The sequence below is a fragment of the Oxyura jamaicensis genome, chromosome 4 (assembly GCF_011077185.1).
Source record: "Oxyura jamaicensis isolate SHBP4307 breed ruddy duck chromosome 4, BPBGC_Ojam_1.0, whole genome shotgun sequence".
NCBI lineage: Eukaryota > Metazoa > Chordata > Aves > Anseriformes > Anatidae > Oxyura > Oxyura jamaicensis.
Genome location: NC_048896.1, coordinates 8,799,622 through 8,823,377, shown reverse-complemented (window position 1 = coordinate 8,823,377; position 23,756 = coordinate 8,799,622). Strand labels below are relative to the sequence as shown.

General features: G+C 35.8%; 1 protein-coding gene and 1 long non-coding RNA gene across 6 annotated transcripts in view; both read right to left on the bottom strand.

Annotated features, from left to right (window-relative positions):
- The window catches only part of KLHL13 (kelch like family member 13), a 76,065-nt gene that overhangs the window by 19,833 nt on the left and 32,476 nt on the right, over positions 1–23,756 (bottom strand). Inside the window, exons 1-2 of one of the 5 annotated variants that reach the window (XM_035323833.1) lie at positions 15,798–16,194; positions 15,216–15,328 (exon numbers count right to left, since the gene is read on the bottom strand). The exons of 2 other annotated variants lie outside the window; for them this stretch is intronic. In XM_035323833.1, the coding sequence (XP_035179724.1) occupies positions 15,216–15,313 (98 nt within the window). In that variant the 5' untranslated portion in view covers positions 15,314–15,328; positions 15,798–16,194. Of the gene's footprint in view, positions 1–15,215; positions 15,578–15,797; positions 16,196–23,756 lie in introns of those variants that run through there. 2 more of the 5 variants (XM_035323835.1, XM_035323834.1) reach the window with 2 other exon arrangements.
- On the bottom strand, positions 1,108–3,396 carry LOC118165647. Its single transcript, XR_004750156.1, has 2 exons — positions 2,404–3,396; positions 1,108–2,367 (listed from the first exon to the last, which is right to left on the bottom strand). It is a non-coding gene; the product is annotated as an uncharacterized LOC118165647 (long non-coding RNA).

Sequence of the window (23,756 nt, the reverse complement as noted above, 5' to 3'; positions counted from 1 at the left end):
AAGAAGATGAGAACAAAGAAACCTTACAACCAAGCGCGTTTCCATTAAGTGCTCTTGTATATCAAAACTGCAGTCTTCTGGGATGCGAAGTGACAGCATAGAGGCTATAGGTCAAGAAAACTAGTAGGCAACAGAATCAACCCTTTTTGGTCCCATTCAACTAATCTAAGAAGGTAATGTGTTATCCTGTCTAAACTATGTAAATTCAAAAACATAATTTGCAGCTAATAAATCCTGCACCCTCTCCCCCAGATTAAGATACTTGAACATTATTTAATCTCTATGTGTGCTTCTAGTGTTTCAGGATACTTGGAGGGGTCTCATCAAGTTCTCAAAATCAACTATTGCATTAGATCACCAAGGAAAGCTAAAAGATTGAAACACTAAATGCAATTTTAAAGTTCAGTGATTTCACTGTTACGGCTTGCATTATCTTGCTCACACAGGATATAATAGCAAATATAACTAGTAGAGTCTCAAACAGTAGCTTTAAGCTACTTTTAGAAATAAAACTAGAACAATTCCTTTAGGACATGATATCCAGAATTTTCCTACTGCCAGCAACCACTTCATAATTTTAACATTTGTTAGTGTGAAGTCAGTACATGTGTTTTTAATTCCAAGCAATTACTGCCCAAATTCAGGTAGAAAGGGCTAATTTTAGATAGAACTGTTAAAGAATTACAGCACTATTATTATCCTACCACTTTAATCTTGAGATATAAAATTAGATTTACATAAAGAGATATGCATATGAGATTCTAACTACCCTAACCTGCAATTATTATAAAATGTAAATAAATTTCATCTCCAGAAATATTACTAGTTCCCATAACTTCTGTGATCTAATGTACTACCTATTAGAATGAATACTGGTATAATACATATATACACAATATTAATTAGCAAACATAAGCCACTAATCCATAGACAATGGTATTAGTTATTAATCTCAAAATATAACCATAGCAATTTGAAATAAATGCTGCAAATCTCAGATACAGAGCTTTCCAAATTTTAAACACACAGGTAAAAACATTAGCCTCCAAGCCAGTTTCAGAAATTACTTTAAGTAACAAGAACACGTTTGAATTCGTTTTCTTTTTCACTGTTTTGACTGAGATCACTCTAAGGATAACATGGGAATACAGTTGAAAAATACTGTTTTTTTCCTTCACAAAATGCTTGGTTTCTTTTTCAAAAATTATTTCCCCCCTCCTTCTTTTAATACATTACCTGTATAGAGCAGTTTCTTACGAATTATTCCGATTGCACTGATGTGCTTTGTTCAAACCCATGGTTACATAAGGTCAGCTATGAAAACATTCAAAACAAATTCACCATTCAACAGTGCACATGGGTTTGAAACAGTGAGGTTTAATGCACACAGACATAACAAACTGTAGGAACAAGGCTACATCTAAATAGCTTTGACTTCCTAACGTAGCAATCCAACACTCAGACATCTGTGAAAATAAATCAATGTGGATATACTGCAGCATGCAAGAATTTAGTCGTTTTTGAAACTGAATTCTCTCATAAAACCAAATGTGATTTTTTTTAAATACAATGTAGATTTCAACCATAAGTGCTTTCCAAATTCTTTGCCGTACAGTAAACGCATACAACAATGTAACACAGCAGCAAAGCAGTTGCTAGCTGATGACCTACAATATTTTTGTTCACTTGGTTCAAAGTTTTTTTTGTTGTTGTTGTTAGTTTGAATACAATCACATCAAGGAAAGAGTCTAACAATTTCCAAGGACATCTTGTCTTTAAATTTTACATATTTTTCAAAGAGAAGAAATTAAGATAATGTTGGGAGACTTATGAACATGGGTGGAAAGGAACTGCAGATTCAACTAGCATGAATTTGACTGTATTTGCTCTTGAAAGACCTTCTAGAAGTGTCAGATTAGATAGCTATTACATGAAGGGGCTTTTTAAAGATTTCTTCTAAACTCAGAAGAAAACAGAAGATGTACACATCAGCTAAGATCATTAGGAAAAAAAAAAAAAAAAAAAACACATGTAAAACAATTTGCTTCCCTGTTTGGAACAGGCTTTTTCTTCTGACACGGGCTTCTTCCAACAAGTAGCATACTTGATAAGGTTTGCAAACAAGGCAAAGACCTTGGCCATGATTCATTTATTCCAACAAGGCAGTAACAATGGAAGCATTTTGCTTTGCCACTACAGAGCATCAACATTTCTGTTGATGTTACATAGCTCCCTTTCCAGCAGGTTCAACAACCCAGAAGTAACACAGCACCGCTATCTGTGCATGTACCTCCTCACCCAGAACGTGCCAACACGAGGCTGCTAACACAAGTTGTGGTGAAGTACTGGAAAAATGAGAAAAACAACCTGCCCCAAATACATTCCATTAGGGCGTTCACTAACTTGCACCTGAAGTTCTAGAAGGAAGATGCTGGTAAACCCTAGAAAGAGCATGCAGTGTGCAGCTTCTACACACTGCCGAATAAAATGGGGCCTATTTGACAGTTCTCTATTAGCGGATCTGGCACTAACATCTTGAAGCGTTTGCTAATTTTGAGCACAAGATTTATTTTACATGTGTCTGTGAAGGCAAATTACATTTCATTTTCCCACCTTTGTCCTAGGAGGACCTCTGTAGCATGTGATGCCTTGTTACTAGTGCACATCGAATGGGGAGGATAAAATATATTTTAAAATAATTGCAATACTTAAAACTATGTATTCCACGTGCCAGAGGTGTGGCTGTAAGCAGTTATTTCCCCTACCTGATTTTCAGTACATAATGGGTCTAATATCTGTATCCTTCAATAAATGCAGCTGCTCACAACTCAATGCTATTCTGCATAAGAGATTTTCACAATTTCCCTTCTATAACTGCTATTCTATAGGTACAAGAACTTGCACATGTTAATTAAACATTAAAAAAACAAACTCCCACACTATAAAAATCAACCAGAATATAAACATTACAGTTCTATTCTCAAATATTAATGTGGCTGCAATTGACTCCATGTGAATAAAGGTAAGTATAAAGACAACCAGAATATATTATTCCCAGATTTTATTATTCTTACATTGGTTTTTGCTCTATACTAAATAATGACACGCCTATATCATGCTTGATGGCCCTCTGCTTGCATCAGCTGACAGAGCATCCAACTGAACAGAAAAACATGTTGCCATAAAGATACACTGTTTTACTCAAATTATCTACTCTAGCTGTATGCTGCTCAACATTTTTTTTGATTTTGGCTGTTTTCTTCTGTGGAAGGTTACTAAAACTACAGAATAAATCCATAAATAATTTATTTTCAAACTTCCTCTCATTCCTATCCAAATAAAAACAAGGAGTGCTGTGTTTTGTTGTTGTTTTGGTTTTGCTGTTTTTTTGTTGTAGTTGTTTGGTTGCTCCCTCCCTCCCCCCCCCTCCCTTTTTTTAAATGATTAAGTACACACCATTTTTATCTACAGTTTCTCTAACAGTTTAGGAATACCCAGTACTCCCCCATTATGCAGCAAGTGACATTTGGGAGCTTGCTTTGGTAAAAGTTACAATTTAAATCAGCAAAATTTGGCAACAGTGCACTGATCCCCTGAATCCCAGTCTTGTGACATTCAGAGAGAGAAAGAGGACTCCCAGAGTGACCAGAAATTGTGTTTGTTATTGGCATTGTACCAGTTTTAACATTTATCTTGACATAAGAACAGAAATCCACCTTTGTAAGACCAAGTAAAAACGCAACAGCTCTTGCATACTACGTTGATACCAATGCAAAAAGAAACAACAAATACAAATGCTATATCATATGAGATATATTTAAAGCTGCCTTTCAAATAAATTTCAAACTATTCAGAACACAGCTTCTGTTTTGTGACCCGTAAAGTGGATCTTCAGAAATAACTCCACCATTCATACCCAGAACACATGGATAACATGGTTTATGTCTAACTGAATTCCCAATAAAAGCCTGGTAAGTACATCCGCCACATTTGGATGCTGTTACCAAAGGCATTATTTATATTCATTAACATAGATCTTCTATGCACTATAATTAATTAGATAATAATGAATGTAAATATATTGATTGGTACTTTATTGTAAGTACAGTATATCATGATAAAGCATACTACCAAATGATAAAGCTAATTCGCTTTCTAATTAATTCTATTGTTCTGATCAATAGAAGTCATTAAAGAAGAAGTGCGGCAGTAGTGTTTTTAATCAGGGTTTAAAAAAAAAAGTTGGAGGAGACAGCTACAACTACAACATAAATTGATAATTCACAAGTGGCTCTAAACGTGGACATTAACACCACTTTCAAAGTATACAATTGCTCTGGATGGGCTTTTCCATTTTAAGTAATAAGAAGAAGGGAACATCAGAATTTAAAATAGAATGAATATTAACATTGCAGTAGCAAAGCAGAGGAGCTTCCTGACTTTCTGCAACATCTCAAAAGTAGTCTGCAGTTCAGGGAAAGCCACAGGAGGTTAATTAGTTGCCATCACAGAATAAGTTGTCATTCAGAAGTTTCTTTCTAACCTCATGCTTATTCTTTGAAGTACAGAATATTTTTTTCCTAGCTAGCGTAACCAAGTGTGCTTTCTCATGACTCAAAGTTAATCCCCCAAGTAATTCCAAGTGATATTTTCATAGCAGTGAAATGCGCATAATAGGGTGAGTTATGTGGATATTGATTATATATCCTAATTTCGTAGCTTCCTGTCAATATGAAGATACTTTTTATATGGCAAAACGTAAAGCTAAGAAGTTTTGTTTCTCTAGATAATTGCCCACTAGACTGTTTCATTTATTCTCTCTGAAGGTGTTATTTTTAATCTTGTTCATCTACTAAAACACATCTCAAGACCCTCTTCGACAGTTTGTGCAATTAGCAAATATTTTAGAACTAGAAAGAAGACTAAGCCAAATGCTGAGCTATGAAAAGAGTACAGCAACAGTTCAAGAGTCTGAACTGAACATGAATCTGCACTGCCTTTTTTATAGTGCAGAGGAAAAGCATACTGCAGTATCACGGTTAATCACTGTATCAGTGGGGAAAAAGTTCCAACTGGAAAAACCCAGTAGTGCTCTTTCACATTTATCCCATTTGAAAGATACACATTCAGTGGCTTTTAAATACTAGTGAGACAGGTATATAATTCAAAAAATCTTGTCACAACACAGGACAAAACAGTGGGGCAACAACAAAAATAGTTGATTTCTATTAACAAAAATAAGTCTGCAAGATTAAAATCATCTCAGTGGATCTTTGTGAGTTTTTTTTTGTTTGTTTCACTGATAGCACCTGCACATTGAGAAGTGGCCTGAGTCTGGCACATACATCGAAGAGGTTAGTGTTTTGAGAGAATACTAAATATGCCATTCAAAAATAGAACTAATCAAAATATTTACATGAGATCTGTTACAGCTCCCAATTCTCTATATAATCTCTCAAGATTATTTGCAGAGAATCACTTAAAACTGTGTGAACTGACCTCTAAAGAAGAAACAGAAGTACTTACACAGCAGAAGAGCCAACAACCTAGTGACCAGGACAGGACATGAGAGCCTGTAGTCAGACCCAGAATTTGAACTTCACTCACTCAAACCCTTAACCGAAGGCTTGCTGACAGAGGCAGCTTTCTGCATCTCTAGCGTAATCACAATTTGTACCTTCCTTCAAAATATGCTTGAAGTACTGGAAATTTCCAGCAAATACTGACAAATACTTCTGAATAGGCTCGAGTTACAGCATGATTCAGAGGCAATAGGCAAATTGCTTTCTAAAGCACTTCACAAATATTAACCTGTTAAAAAAGTTCAGAATCATCCAAGTGACTTACGATAAGCAGAAATCTGTGGAAACTATGACAAATTTTACTTTTGACTAAAATATTCCCATAGAGCTGCCGCTTGTTATAGTGCTTAGAAACAGGAATAAAATGAAACTATTCTTTTGTGAAGTTTTCTTAAGAAACTGAACTCCTTCTGATGTGACAGAAACAAGGCAACTATGAACGTTATTGGGATTTTTTTTTCACTTTTATCTGCAAATCGCCACTTTGAAACAGGCAAAGTATAGTGCACAGTCTTTGAAAACAAAGTATGAAGATAAGCCTACAGCTACAGGGATCTTAGTGTGCATGTTCTCCAATTTAAAATCCACCATCTTTACATAACTTAGTAAAATTACCATCCAATGAACCATGACTGCAAGCATTGTGGTGGTCACTGGTAAATGGCATCTTCAAAAATCACACTTGGCATGTGCAAGTACTTATCAGCAAACAAATAATTCCATTTCAATTGCATATTAAGACATTCTTATCACAATACAGATCTTTACTATTCAATTATCTATCACAAATATGGTATATTACAGGGCTATCCTATCCTGCCTGCATCTGTGCGTGTATTTTGCTAGTGAACCTATGAGAATCTCAATGAAATACAACAAAACTTTCATTTACTGTTAGACTTACAGTAATTATTTACTTTGTGTGCATAGTCTGCCAAAAAACAGTTTAAGTATTGCCTGTCTTTCTATCTTTCCATCATGAACAGATGTTCCAGCTTCCTAAGTAATGAATTTAGGAATTCCCCAGCAAATTACTTGGCCACCTAGTAACTCAATAAACATAACTGATATGGCAGCATTAAAAAAAAAGTTTGTGTTTTTATTAAGAAATTCAAATAATATAACATAGATGAACAAATTGCACAATCATGGTGTTTCACCTTTCTTCCATTCTGTATCTCCTACCAACACAATTTCAGGAAATCCTTTATATCAGCAAATAAGTTTGTGGTTTTTTTGTTTGTTGTTGTTGTTTTTTGTTGTTGTTTTTGTTTGTTTTTGTGCCTTTTTTTTTCCCCACTTGTCCCCTCCTAAAATAACATTATTATTTTTTTACTATTTTTTAACAGGAGTTTCTAACTTCATACCTTTGCGGTATCAGTAACCAGTTTTATCATTTGTTCATGGTTTCTTATTACAAAAATGATCACAAAATCTTGTATTAGAAACACAAGTTTACTTTTAGCAATACAGGCACGACTTCAGCCAGAACAGAAAACAAAGACAAAAGGTATTTTTGGTTTGGTTTTTCTTTTTCCTGACAGGTTGACAGACCAAAAAATGTCCAAACCTCTGTTGCTGTTTTGGGGGCACATAAGAACTGGCATAGGGCAGTTGGTGTCATATTCTGTATCTTTTGCTGGTGCTAAACATGAGAAACTAGGATGAACACAGGAACAGCACTGGAAGACACTACCTAAATGGCCTGTCCTACGTAAAAGCATTATGAGCAGGAAACACTGTATTATTATTTTCTTTTTAAATGACTGCAAGTCCCATGCTATCAGCTTCCATAGTCATTGTTTAAAAGCCATATTTTTAATAGATGAACTAGAGGCTGATAATGCAACTAGAAACACTTTGGCCTTACCAGGTTACTGCAATTTCTTAGAATTCCATTTTGATGCTGTTCATCTGAAAAGAGCCACCACAATGAGAAGTCTGCAAACCTTTACCTTAAATGAATTAACATTGCATTGTCGCTACTGTGGTTGCCATTTTCAGAAGTAGCTAAGTCAGCTAGTTCTGAGTACTACTCACCTGGGATGTTTATATTTGAATATCTCAGTTTTTACACTTGACCTTGTTTATAGATTAGAAGGGCAGTAACAGCAGAAGATGAAAACATTTGTTTGGTAACATGACATTGAACTCTCCTAAATCTCCACTCAGGAAGAAAAGGTATTAAATAAAGCTTACTGTTTAATTAAGCAAACTGATGTTCCAGTTTGTCATTTGTCCTCCTTGCCTTTACACTAAGGCTGTTCTTCTAGCATTGCAAAATGAGGACAGAAAGCCAGTCTTTATGCAGCAAAGCAAACAAGAATTTGCACATTACTTTCTTGTTGCTGTAGTCACGGGCAGCAGCAGCAGAAAAAGGTGTAAGGTTTTCTACAGGGCAGTAAGCAAAGGCAGGTGGGTTGCCAACTTGAACTTCTGTTTGGACACAGCTACAGCATGAGATACTCACTGCAATGATCTTGGCCTCTGATCTTGACCCAGTTTCATATCAAGAGAAAATTGATTAAATCTGCAATGATCATTCCTCCTTGCTGCTGCAGCCCTCTTCTGCACATCAGCGCTTCGCAAAGAACAAGAGCTGTGGGGTAACTGCCTGAGAAAGTGAGCTGCAATGGCAAGGACAGAACTGTAGGAAATGCATATGCAGAAAAAATCAAGCCCACAACAAGGAGAACAGTTAATCAGTCCTACAAAAAGAAAAAGACAAGTAAAGCATGACATTTTTAGAAAAAGGAAATTCTGACTGGGCGATGTGCACTATCTACTATTTATAGTACAATTTCAGCATTTTCACCACAGCTTTAAACTGTGTCTAAGGCAGAAATTAAGTACCGAAGCAAAGCAGTCTGCACAGCTTTGCAAGCACAATCACCATAGGTATCTAAGCCAATAGGGGAACTATCAGACATGCACACTGACGGATGGATCAGACGGAACCATGTTACACTCAGTCAGGCTCAAGGTAACCCATTTAAGCTACTCTAGAAACAAAGTTTTGGAGAGTAGTACATAAAGTAAAGCCACTCCCAACCTTTTTCACTTTGGCAAACAAGTTTCTGCCCAAGCACACAAGTCCATGATGAAAACAGAAATAAATGAAATACTGGAAACACTCAGGTGATTAGATCAGCAATTACTGTTCCCAAATGCCAATGAAACTGGGTGTAAAGGGGGCACAGAAGTAAGGCTATTTCTAACATCACTTGAATGTTTTTATATACTTGATATAAGCAAAATTTGTGACCAAAGCCAGCAGAAAAGGACTGAGCAACATCAACTGTTTAGGTATGACTTCCCAAGACATGTACACAGAAAATATTCTCCTTAAAATTCTTTCTTAAACAACCGAACTATCAGAGGTCTCAAGCTGTTTGCTGCATAATTACAGCCCACTAGTTAAATCAAATATGTTTTCCACAGAAACAAAGCAATATTTGGCTCAGTCATTGCTATAAAGCTTTTGTTCCTAACTGTATTTAGTCTCTCTGGGAGCCTTAGTACCACATCCACATTTATCTATTTGACAAAGGGTTTATATTCATTTAGCCATTTATAGCTTAAATTTGCAGACTCAGATTGTTTAATGATGCTAAATTAGAAATGGTTCTCTAATGACATTTTGCCAAAGTGGGTGTTAGTGTATTGATTCCTACCATTAAAAACAAAAAGAAAAGCATATATGCATGCTTTATAGCTTTTCTGAAGAAGCAGAACTAATTTATTTCCTTGAAGTCTGAAACTGTAGAATACAAGTCACTCAGAGGCTTCACATTTTAGGCTTGACTGACCCTGCACATCTTATCCTCTGACATTCACATTGGTCTTAGATGTTCAAAAAGCAGGTTCTAATTTTAGTTAGGCAGCTTAACACTTCCTGTGCGCTACGTAAAAACATTTTGCATGCACTAGGAGCTTACAGTTCTACCTAATGTTTTTAAGTTTAGTTTTCATATGTACACAGAAAGCATTAAATTAGCAGAATAGTTCCTCAGAATGAAATCAAAACTAATGGGCTAAAATCCATATATGTTTATGGTGGTACCCACACTTTCAAGACTTGGTGATGAAGTATATATTCTGTTGTATCCCTGCAACTCCTCCTCTCCCTACTTGATCTTTCTGTCCCAGAACAGTAATGTCCCCCACCCAGCCCCTTACCCTCAATGTATTACAAAGGATAATTTTGCATGCTTAAAGGCCAGCAAAAGTGTAAGCAAGATTCTGACACACATTTTGCATATTAACCCTTACTCTTTCTGCTGTCTAGATCTGTTCTATCATTCTTGCTTTGTCACTTCTCACAGTTGTTTTAGTGTCCCTTTGCTACATTCTCCTGAGGAGACTGTAGCAAATTTAAACATTTCAAGTTGCAAATTATTTTTCCTCCACATTATTAAGGAGTTTAAATGTATGCACATCAGATAACACATGGGGTACTGGTCAATCCCAGGAAAAAAAAAAAACATTTCTGCAGCTGATATTGCAAGTCTTATTATTACTGTAAAAAATTGTCTAGTAGTGATTATGAATATGCATTTCCATTTTAGTGTTATATCTACATATTATCACACTACAATTCCTACTACTACCAAGTAGAATACTGACTATTACTTTAAAACCCACCAAGTAGTCTCTAGGAAAATATGCAAATATCCCCATCTATACTTCAACAGAAACTACCATACACTATAAAAGCCAGCAAATATAAAGTGATTGCACAACAAGGTTTTTCTACAACTAAATTATGGCAAAAAAATGGCAAATTGGCAGATGTGGCATTCTGACAGAATAGGCTCAGCAATACACTCAAGATATTTCAATAAAAGTGCTTTAGTATGTCACAGCATAAAGTCAATATTGCAACGCTATGCTGTGTCAGGACAAGGTGATTCTGAGAACCTACAAGCCATAGAATCACCAATGAAGATCTGTCTAGAAAAATCAGTAGCACTGGGAAAGTTCATGACAAGTTTCTTTTGTTTTGCCAGTGTATTACCACAATGAAATTTCACTTTTCAAACTTAGAATAACCTATTAAATAGTTATTATTTGAAAAGGAAAAAAAAAAAATAAGACAAACAGGCATGAGATGTTTGTGTACAAAATGTCTTCAATTTACAAAACAAACCCTTTCCATTTCCTACCTGTCCTATTCAGCTGCTGACATGCATTGACAAATTATTTTTAAAAATATTTGTGGTGACTATACATTGACTTTCAACATGTTGAAATTTGAAATATCCAGGAAGTAACCATTTAGAATAGAAAACTTGCCAAAGACAGGTCTTTGTTTTGGTGTGAATGGTCTGTCTAATGCTCAAGATCCCAACAAATGGTTTACTAAAAATGACCGACAAAGACAGTAGACACACGGGGTGGTCACATAAAAGAAAACTGCCCAATACAGATGGCTTCTGATGAATTATGTATACACACCTTTCCCTGCTTATCATCGTATAGCATAAATTCAAAGAGTTCATTGTAGAGTAAATTAAAGACTTGAAAAAACACAGGAGCATTAACCTACATAAGCAGCTAAAACCAACACTGATTACTCCAGAGTATTAAGATTTTATTCTACTTTTCTGCACAGTAACTGATTTCCATTACTGCACAGCATCTCCAATCGGACATATTACAAAAACAGATCGCTCAATAGATATACTGTACTGCAAACCATTTGATAGCTATTTATTTGGAACAATGCACTTGTTTATTTGTCCTACAATTAGTCACTTATGAAAATAGATTCAAAAGATAATTTCCATTTTAAAATATCAAAACTTTATTAAATGTAAAAGGATAAAAGTCATTAAGTTTACAGACATGATACTACATTTGTATTTTTTCATTTTACTTATTTTTAAACACTTAACAGAACTTTTTATACTGAAAACATGTTCACAAGAAATAGGATTAGAGGCTCTCCTCATCATTCTTTCTACTGATTTTTTTTTACTGTTTTGTACTACTGAAATATTACTATTGATTTATTTGTAGATGTGTGCCACAATAATCTCCAGACTTTCCACAAACATTTCTTCCATTCATGTCAATGCAAGATATGCACAGCTTTGAAAAACAGTAATAAATGACATTGCTACTGTGAATAAGAAATTCTCCATTAAGTTCCTTATGTATAAGGTGATATTAGTTGATGGCATTGTGAACAATCAATAATTATTGTGTGTATTCTATTACACCTCAAAACTGCTATACATACCCGAACTGAGCTGTTGCTCACCCTCTTAAGTAGAGCTTCAGTTCTTAACTTCTACTTACGTCAATCTGTGCGGGTTGTTTGTTTTAATTTGTTTTTAAAATGAGGTTATCAATGAATACTTGCAATTCCAAGAAATCACCCATTTCCAATTTGGATTATTCACTTCATAATTTCCTCCAATTCACTTGCTGAAACTGCTCACCTGCACCCACTAACATGAAGTCACCTAGGTCTGTCCCCATGTAGTCAACACAACCACACATGTGAATGTAACGGCACCAGTGGAGTATACACTTACTGTACGAGCTTTTGCACTGATTTCAACAACAAAAAAAAACAATGAAACAGAATGTAAAATGGCTTGATGAAAGCACACATCTGCACATTCGTAACTTGTACACTAAGTCAGACTGCACTATACCGATACATATTGGTCACATGCCAGTACTCCAATTCTAATATTATCTCTCTTTATGAAATGTCATCGGATCTCTTGATTGACTTCAGGGAAAGCTCAAGCTATTTTGGACCAGCACCACCAGAAGTCAGAGCAAGTCTGGATTTCTCTGCAGAGGGACACTTCACGCTCCACATAATGTGAGGGCTTTCTGGAAGTGTCCCTGAAACTGCAGCTGTACCTCTAACTGTGGGAAACAATATCACAAGCCTAGAGGCAGTGATTCATTGCTTCTCCTTTCCATTGCCAAGAAAGCAGTACCAGACCCAGCGAAAACGACAGACTTCCCAGTAACAGCCATATACTTGCCTACAAATCCATTAGCTCAACTTCATCGTGTCCTTTATTCTATATACTACCTGGATACAAGTTTCCTGCAGCAGAGGACTCTCTCAGGTAAGCTCTTTGTACTCATTCTGCACCTTTGGAACGACCGCAAACTTTTAAAGCAGAACCAGCAGTTAAACTGATTCAACTGCACAGCTCACAGGCCAATTAACCATTTTACAGTGGTACTTTGTACATAGATGCCTGCTTCATCCCAGCAGCCAACCATGCTCATAACCATGAGTCTCGGCATTCCAGTAAAGGGAAACTAAGGCAGAGTTCAGGTATCAGGTACACAGACCAAATAAAATCTTTGTGACCTTACTTTCAGTTTAAGATAAGTTACTTATAAATCATAAGTAAGATGAATCTTCTAACGTTACGGTCAACTTACAGAAAAATTGGAATTTCATTGCAAGTCCAAAAAAAAGGTACCTTTAAGATCTTCCTACTCTATGTTACAAATTGGACTACAAACCTGTGAGATTAAGACATCAAGTATTACAGGGATTAAGACTTAAATTATACATTTGTATACTCTAGATCCAAATTATCAAGTATGAAAGTGCTCATTTGTAAATTCAGTAGAGCTATTTGTTTTACATCAATAGGTGTTCCTGAGTCTTTTGCTTGACGCATAAGCCTTCTGCCAGCATGCAGAGTATTACTTGTGGAAGAAAACTTACAAATGCAAATGTGAGAAACATATCAGGTAAAGCATTTAGCAAACTTAGCATAATCTCCACAATGAAGATTATAAATTCTATAATGTATTTTAATGGTCAACCTAAGTTACAAGGCTGTTTTTAGCAGTTGATATATACTCATTATCAAATAGATGGCATTTTGTAATGTTTCTCATTTTTTGTTAAAAAGTGTGAGAATAATTTTAACATTAGATTTAAGAGTCCTGCTAACATCAGGACTGTGCCAGTGAATACGTGTCTCCATAAACATTGGGATACACTGAATCATTATAAGATGATGATTAAGGCTGCTAATCACATATTTCTCATGCTCCAGATAAGCTCAGCATCATATAGTTAAGCATGATCACTAAACCTGCTCACATACTTTCAACACATTGAGATAATCAGCTATGTGATCCCTATCATAAAAGCTGGAGCATACGAAGCTAGATTAACAATTTAAAGGTGACAAAAGAAATTTTCAGCAGCTCACTAGGCTATTTCTGATTTTGCTTGCATTTAGCAAATACTGTAGTTTAAAAAGCAAAAACATATCAGACAACACTGAAGATATTATTTCCACAAAATATGTTCAAAAGCCTCACTCCTCTTGTAATATGCCTAAATGCAAAGTATTAAAAAAATAATAGCAAGTAATTTATTGGAAATAGCTTATTTTCTGATAGCCTTAAGCATATTTGATGATGCATCCAGTGAGAGAAAAAGCTTAAGCTCTTTCATGAAAATTAATCTTAAAACAGGAGCATACACTGCACAGGTTCTATACAATCAGGTTAGCTCCTTAAACCCTAGACTTTCTGAGAACAATAGTGACCAGGCATAGATCGTGCCTCCTGTATTGCTTTGGCTCCACTGTTTATCAATGCAATTCTCAGCATAAACCAAAAAAAGACATTTAAAGAATGTGAAAATACCTATGTTTATAGCATGTCTTATATAGCATGTTCAACAGCAGTTGAAGCAAAAGCCTACCTGCAAAAAAAAATTAAAAAAAACTTTAAAAGTACTATTGCTGTAGCTATTAGGCTGGAATACTATTGGAAAGTAACAGCAATTTTTCAGATACATAAGTCATCTACACAATTGCTTGTGCATTTAAAAGCAACTCTCTCATTTTGAAAGAGCTGCTTTTTTAAAGGCAGAAGCAATTTAGTACCCTATGTTCAGTTTTATTTCACAGAAGGAAAAAAAGCCACCTGTATATGCTAACACAGAACTCCAACAACAAAAGGTGAACAAAAGCTCCACCAATATTTGGCAAGACAAAGGCATACTGTTTTCATGTGTATTAAAATATTCATTTATGTAAAGCTACGTTACATGGACAAACTGAGTAACTATAAGTATTCAGATAAGAATGATTTATATGCATCTTTTAAGCTTTTATTTTAACTCTTCAAAATCATAAAGACATTCAATTTATATTAAAGCTAAGACTTTCAAGGATAAATCAAGACCAAAGCAAGATGATTTCTTTTGTTTGTGTTAGTTCTTATATAAAAGTGCACTACAATAGAGCAGGATTCCACATTCAATTTCCAAGTGTAATAAGCAAGAGGAGGAAATGTTAGCATATATACTACAAATAAAGCCTGCCTCAAACTTCCCCATTCAAGATCAGCTCTACAAATTAACATCAACATGAACTTTTCAAATGAACATTTACAATATTATGAATATGGCTTAATCTGCACAATTTCTCTACATTTCAACAAAGAGGGAAAGACTCGACACGACATCCATCATGAAACATCCAGGATAAAATCGGAAGGTCTACATATAAAACAAGGTAAGATTCTGGGTGCCAATGTCATTTAATATATAACAGGGTATTTTGCCACAGGGTAGTCTCATGAAAGAAATCCCACCTTATTATCCTCATTTCTCTCACTTACATGTATGCTGGAGAAAGTGGCGATGACCTGGATGTTTTAAGCACAGGAACTGGGAATTTCCAGATAGCAGGAGAGCTCGTTTTCCATTTCAATGGCATGTTGTCACCACGGTACTACAATAACAGTAAACAGCGTTTCCATAACAGACTACCAACTAGGACTTCCATTCCACACACTACTGACACAGCAGTGGCTGCTGCTAAGAACAAGGAAATGATTCTGCCAATGCCCTTAAACCGATGCTTCCAATCTGTAAAACAGGGCTGCAAGGCATCTCCTTTTAAATCCTGCTGTCCCCTAAAGCAATATGATGATTCTATCGCTCTAACTCAACAATAGTGCCACCTCGTTAGGGAATCGCTGACTGCAGTATATGTTTAAAAAAAAAGACTGCACTGTGCACACCAGCACAATGCAGCTTTATTTAATAAAAGCAGCTAATTCTTAAAGAACTATTTCTGATACTATTGTTCTACCTTAACAGGGACACTGCAGCACTGTACTACATTCTCTTCCTATTAGCCTCGTTTCTGACCAATGAAAGCAGAAAAATGGGTTTCATATAAAAATGAAACAACATACCTACTCAGAATACACTTGTCATCCTCTGAACATTCTTCTTTTGAGCTGCAACAATACAAATGGGATATAAATCTCAGCATAGCCTTAGGCCACGGCTAATAGAGATCAGTGACTAAATTCAGCAGCCTGTTTTCCTCCTGTGCAAGCTCTGACCAAACAATACAAGAATGCCATTATGGAAAAAGCCCATTGCAAAAAACAGTCCTTCTAATCCATAGCTAGGAAGACAAAATAAAGCATAAATCGCTGCAGGTTTCTGCATGCTCTTCTAATAGCTTCTTGTTCAGGATGCTCTCATTTTCCTATTCTCATTTCCAAGGAGGATGAGCAAAATCTCATGCATTTTACAACATGCTATGGGAACACAAACATCACTCTGTCTTCTGCAGTAGAGAAGCAGAGAGTAGCATGCTGTTAATAGCAGTCCTTGTAGGGACGCTATCAACAATCTAATCCCCCACCCCCCCACCCCAGCAGCTCACAAATTGCCTGAAGAACTGACGAAGCAGACGGTCACGCAGGTGTCCATCAGGGACCACTCTGCAACTCCGCGCTCAGTTTGGTGACCTCCCAGGGCTAATGGCAGAGGGGAGTTTTAGAAGGCAAGCGATTAAAAATGGAATGGAGGATTTAATAGCACATTGTGCATAAACGGACCAGGTTTCTAGGAAAAATATAAAAGCTTCAACTATATTAACTCCCTTGTATAAAAAAATCATATTATTGCCACTGTGGACAGAATCAACACCGTTAAAGATATTTATTCTACAGATTTCAGAATAAGTCTTTGTATATCACGACAATTTTTCTGTTCATCAGGACAGCTTAATCCTATCACAAAAAAAGCCAACACCCCGTTACACTACTGGGCAATAAAGAATGGAACAAAGAGCAGGATTTCTATATTTTAAAGCATTTTAAGAATATTTAGTAACAGTGATAGATTTTTCATAAGTAAACCCCACATTAAGTTGATTTCGGGGATGAAATCACTGTGCAATAATTGCTGCTTCTGATCATTCTTATTGAAGATGTTTCCCCAAAATAGTTTTGTGCATTTAAAGCTGTTACCATAACCACAGGCAATGAACTAAAATAATCCAGGAAGATCATAACCCAGGACTAATTCAAAACTAGGTCTCCCAGGTCTTTACAGAAGTTCTTTGTTACACATTAACAGCATTAATACAATGAAACTGTTACTCAGAGAATGATGAACAGACATGCTGTATAGGACAAGTATCTATATGCTATAAATATTAAGTAACGCTAGCCCTGCAAAGAGCAAGTGTGCATTTTTATCATTCAGGAATCTACTTTTGGTAGAATTTATGCATTTACTTGCCAACAGCCACGCTTGTCTGCATGCATTATAAATAATGTGTGCGGTCTCATACACATACGTAATACCAGACTACTAGATCATGCTTTCTTTGCATTGAGGATCTAAAAATTAATTGGAAAGACATGAGACAGCAGGTCGTACAACCACACGAAAAAAATCTCCTTTGAATTCATATAATTTTGCTTTTGTATTTACCAACACACAGAAACCATCTTATAACTAATAATTATAACAATTAAAAAATTATAAATAGTTATAGCTGCCTTATAACTAAGGAAATGCTGTTACTCCCCTTCTTAATACTCAGTGGACAGCCAGTGCCACCAACTACTAAACATTTTTAAAAGTCTACATCTGCCTGCTCTACCAAGCCCAAGGATTTGATTGTGTATTTTAATTACATATTAGTAACACTGCTGTTAAAATAAAATGCCAAGGACAATCAATACATTACCTTTTCGAAAGTAACTCTTTAAATACCATTTGTACCTGTCATTTACCAAGTAAAATGCCAACTTCAGCGATATAGTCACTCCCACACATTGACTAGCATTTAAATCAAGCAATGGACATCCAGAAAGCAGCTACTTCTCCATTCTGACACCAACAAGATTATTTGGTATATAAGGCAAAGTTAGTGCTCAAATACCTACTCTCCTTTGTGCACTTCTCCTGTTAAGTTTTCCATTTAGTTTACAAGCAATCTAATTAAAACCTCTAGAAGAAAACCAGTAACAGTAAACTGAACATTTCTAAAAGTGTATGAACCCAAGCACCACCCAACTTTATCATCTACCATTCAGCACGCTACTTATCAAACAGTCAGTGTAAAAACTACAGAATTAAAGTACCTATCAGTGCCACGTACTCTAAAAATAGGCAAATGCTTTTCACTTACAAAAGAACCACAGGAGAAATGAGTCACCTATCTGCAAATAAGTAGAAAATATAAATAAACCACCTTCTTCCTCATGGTTACAAATCAGGCAGGCATTCCCAGGGAAAAGATTACCTGAATATACGCTTTACATGAACTCTTCCTAATACAACAGGAGATCTTGGTGTATTATTCTCTTACTTTAAGTCTTCAAAAATAACACCATAGTACATATTTTTTAAAGTGGAGAAAAAAAATCATGGAGTGCATGATGCCCACTGAATATACTACTTTTTCCATTCTCGTATTATATTGCTTTGCTACCCATCCCTAGATCAACTGGCATTGTAAACCAAAAGCAGAATTACAGTTCTGTGCAGAATCCTACTTGCTGAGGAAACAATTATTCCTAGAAAAGTGCTATGAAAACACACCAAACTGGAGATCTGCTTTTCTTCAGTATTTACAAGTTTTAAATTTAAAGACTATAACTGCTCAGATTAAACAGCTTCTTGGGACCACTCCACTAATTACGGGGTTTGATTTCTGTATTTTTTCTCTCAAGCAAGTTCACTTTTGAGTTATAAATAGCAGAAACTTCTAAAGTTGCTTAGTGATATATTCTACTTATTATCAGAGTCTCTTACTTAACTTTTATGCAGTATATGAAAAATAAGAAAGAAGTCTTTGCTTTTTACGCAGTTATTTCCATGCTAGCACTTCTAAACCTGCACTGCATAGACTGACAGCAAAGGAAGTAACTGACAAGGTATCAAGTACTGCTGCAGAAAACTCCTGCATAAAGTAACTGAACAGGTGGCATAGAAAGAACAAAGACCAAAGGCAAGATCCCAAGCTGCCAGTTCACAGACCTGAGCTGTTAAGAATGCCAGAAACTATTGACTGAGGCTGTACAGCGATGCAGCTCTGAACCCACAAAAAGAACATACATACACTGTGCTCAGCAGGGCAAGACATTTCTTATCCCTTATCCTACACCACCTGCCCTAAACCCTTCATTATTGAACAAGAAGCTTGATTTGTCCCCAGATGAGAGGAGCAGACTTGGCGCACCGTAACAGTATGAACAAGCCATACACAGAAGCATTTGCAAGTATGCTGATCACAAGTTAACAGCATCTTCTGCAAAGCTTTCCCAGACCTTCAAGGTAGGAATGTGGTTAAAAATGTTTCCCTGGTCATTCTCTTCCTTTTTCTTGCAATATCCTCCTCTTTCCTTTATTCAACTTTAACACTAGGCTACTATCATATTGTTTCACACATACACCTTTGCTGCCTTTTACAAAAATGCACTGCATTACAAAATACAATTTCTCCTCTCACAGCACAGCAATGCTTACGTTTCTGGGGCATGTGCATTTCCAATAAAACTTTGCACCACCTCTAAATTTCCCATAAGACTTCCCTTTGTGTTTTTTCAGAGAAGAAAATCTCACAGACAGAAAGATGCATCTGAATGCAGCAGCAACATAAGAATACATTAGTCTGAAAATATTTATTCTTAGCCTTGGAATGCCACATGAATATGAGAACTAAGCAGGGTTAGTTAGCTTCTAGACTTGCCACTGGATTTTCATCACTTTCCAGGTTAACTTATTTTTCAGTCTTTAAACTGTAAAAAGAAGAGCCAAAAATCAGTCAAGTGATTTACTGTGGTTAAGAGATTTGCTGTTCTGCTCTAACAAGCTGCTTACATCCCTACTTTTATTCACCTACTGAGCACCTGAGGAACTGAAAGCACTAGGTGAAAAAAGGGTTATGCTATATGGAACCTTTTTCAGTCTTGGAAACACTTTCTAGTGGGACCTGAAAAATCTTCAACCCTTTCAGAACCCTGGACTTGTTTTAGCCTTACATAAAGTAAGGTGTTCAAAATTACAGTGACTGGGTGATTTAGAGCTCCCATTTTCATTTAGAAATGTAGACAGAGGTCTAAATATTCAATTTCACCAGAAATATGTTTTATAACTTTAGACTTTCTACTAATAGTGTTTAAGAAAAGATGACAGACTCAATGGCAGACAAAAATAGTTTCAAACGTTGGTGTTAAGTCTTCTAAGCATCTTCAGACTTCTGATATTTTGTCCCAATACCTGGTGTTCTACAAGTTCATTGATTCAAAGTCATTTTCCATTTTAAAATGGGTGTTAACCTCTAATATGTAATCCTCTACTACATGATTTTAACACTAACAAAATTTGCTTCAAACTGAAAGCAGAAACTCAGTTCTACATTGGAAAGAATTTCTCTAGTCTTTTGCATATCTTACAACTAACAACATGCTGAACTGATGCATGCTACCACACGGCCATTTTAACATAGAAGAAAACACAGAACCCCCAAAATCTGATAAAATATTCGCAAAGCTATAGAGCTTAAACGCACTAATCATTTCAAAAATCAAACCAAATTTCAGCTTCTTAAATGTGGCTTTCAAGATACAAGCCTAGAAAACGAATAGGAGTAAATAAGGATGCCTAACTCTTCTCTTCAGGATCTCTAAAAAAATTTACTCTATAACACTTGAATCAACTTCCGTACTCAGCTCTTCCCCCTTCACATCTATGCTTGTCATGCCTTTACCTCTGCCTTTATTTCAATCTATTAAGCTGCAACTGTTCCAATCACTCGAGGAGAACACTTAAAAGATGGAGTTGACAGTACTGCCCAATATGTGTGAGTCGGTTAATTAATACTCTCACCAAACATCATAGAAAATATTGGTAATAAAATTTGTATGAAGGTAAAGGAAATCTCTACTTAAAAAGGTATCTGAATGAAACCAGCACAGTTGTGCCTGCAGTGTCCTCACAGCAATACTATGTCATTCTCCAAATATTAAAGTACAAGAAAAAAAAATAGCAGCGTACATCTGAAAATACTTTTCTTGAAACTACAGCTTTTCTAGAATCATCTGAGATCTATCCTAATTAAAAATTATTTCACTGTAATTTTTTAAGACAGTAAGAAATAACCTCTAAAATACTTGAAGATAGCCCTGAGAGCTCTACATGTACTTCAACTCACTATCCACTATGTTGTATCAAAGACACGTGGATTTGTTTTTCTGTGGTTTTTTTTTTGTTGGTGGTGGTGGTGGTGGTTTTACGGTGTTTTTATTTTTTCTACAGGTAGGGGGAAAAAAACTTCAGGTATCAGATATAAATTACAGTATCATTCAGAAGTAAATACACTGAAGAAATTAAGATGCACACAGCTTCATAAATGGACCAGTTATTTTGATAGTATTTTGTAAGCATTTAATTTCATTTTCTAATATTTTATTCTTGAGCTGACTCAAGAATAATCAAATTGTAAAGCACTGAATAAAAGGAGTGAGAAACTATTTTCATAGCCAACCCCTCCTTCTGTCAAAATGCTACAAGCAATACAGCCTCCTGTCTGTTATAGCAATGTATGATGAGCTATTTCTAACACAGAATAAAAACCCAAATCTTAAACATTACGTTAAGCAGTTACAATTCTATTTAGGGCACATACCACACGTTTAACAAAAAAATACTTCCATGTGCCATCTATCTACTCAGTGTTTTTTCCTACATGAGGAAAATACTGCAGTAACATTTTAGGACATTTCAGAGAAAATTATATGCATAAATACACATATACATACTACGTGTGCATATGTGTGTGTGTATATATATAAATGGCATGTATATATTCTTTCAATTTCAAGGATACTCTACATATGCAGAGTCACAGAAATATATAAATACATTCTTAAGTGTGCATTTATGGCCGTGAAAGTAATTTGTATTTTACTCCACTTAAGGACATCCTGTATATTCTCAAAGAGTGTTTTGCTCTAAAATTGAGGCAAAATTTCCATCAGGAAGTCACTTCCGGGAGTCAAGATGCAATATTAACTTGATGTCAAGCTACAGTTAATACTGAACAATCTCAGCTTTGTTTCAGCAAGATATCTCTTACATAAAAAAGATCAGGAAAAATAAGTTCTTAAAACACTTAGTAGAAGGTAAAAATCAAATTGAATTAATGAAAGTTTGTAACTTTCGATTTAAGCCCATGTACTCTGCTGACAACATACTGCTAAGAAGAAAGAGTTCTGAATTAACACCAATTTATTCAGAGAATTGTGCTCATCTTCCCCAGGTGATTATATTTAATCACCACAGAAACATGAAGACAGTCACAGCCGGACTGACCCTACTGAAAATAATTAGCCCAAAGTAATAGATATTTTTATTAGGTCAATCTGTTCACTACAAAGCATTTTTTTCTAAACAAATTCTGCACTGCTGTTATGGTTTGTTGACTGCAAAAATTTTTAAGTATACCTAAACACATTTATACATTGGACTGTACTATACAAATACATTAAATAGTTGTGTAATTAAAAGGAAGATAGGATAGAGGACCCATCAGTAATAACTTAAGTACGTCCTGCACCACAGACAGCAAGTTGAAAATAACATTAGTAATGTGTCTATTAAAGTATTTTAAAATTATTCTTAAGAATGTATGCTTTATTCTTTCTTTACGTGGAAAACAGTCTTTTAGCATTCCCTAAGCCTTACTCTCCTTAACCAGAGGACTGTGTTTTTCTGGTCCTGCACACACATGCAAAGCAGTCCCTGGTCAAAAGGGCAGGCATGGGGAGGCAAGAATAAAGCCCATTGAGTCACTATAGAAACACATCATACGAACAGCGATCAACTTCTTTAAAAGACAAAAAGATTAACTTTTTCTGAGCACAGGAAATCTCACTGTGTTGTCACCACTGGTGGATCCAGTCTGATAACCCACAATCCCCCCAGCTTCCAATGTGGGCGTCTGAATTCTTCATCTGAAGGCCAAAGTCCCTCAGGGAAGACTGAGGCAGCAAAAGAATGAGAAGGTTTAGAGAAAGAAGTTGATGATTCAAGTCCAGGTCATTAGAAACCACTATGTGCCACCTGGGGGCCAACAAACAGCGGGAACATTTGTTCTAGGACAAGACTTAGAGCTACTATACCATATCACAGTTATTTCACTGCTACTTGCTAGTTTACTTTAAATATTATTTCTCTTGTGACTTCCTGAAGAGATTCAGTCAATTTAATTATATGCTTAAGGCTGGGTGATGGCAAAAGTCTGATACAAATTTTAATGAAATAGCAACTTGAATTTAAAAGTTCAGCTTGTCTTTGTACAAAGGTGCATGAAAGGCTTACAAAGCAAAGAGTTCCGTTTCAAATTTTACATTAACATTAGTATTTTCCCATTCAGTATAAAAGAAAATTGTACTGTTTCTCTACGCTAGAAAAGGGACTTCAAGAATATTCCATCTAAATGCATTAAGGAACAAGTGGAACTAGTACAGAAGCTGAAACAGCTGAATATGCCCGATGAGTCAAAGCAGTACTGCACTAAAACCCCATGACTGAAAATCTCTTCCCTCCAACTCCTCCGCCCCTGCTTTTTTTTTTTTTTTTGCCCATAAAACGTAGGTGATCAGGAATCAACTCCTCCCATTTGTCAAAGGTAGGTGTAGTCCAAAGATTCCCTCCCAAAAGACAAGATGGGGGTTCCTCCCTAGTTTATTTGTTCAGGATCCTCCCTTCCTCAGCAAGTTACGTCACTGAAAATCTCTACACTATCTTTTTCTGAAAAGGAAAATAAAACCGAGAAACCTTGTTTCTACTTGTTTTGATGCTCTTCTATTCAGGATTAGCACAATCTCACTGGTTATAAA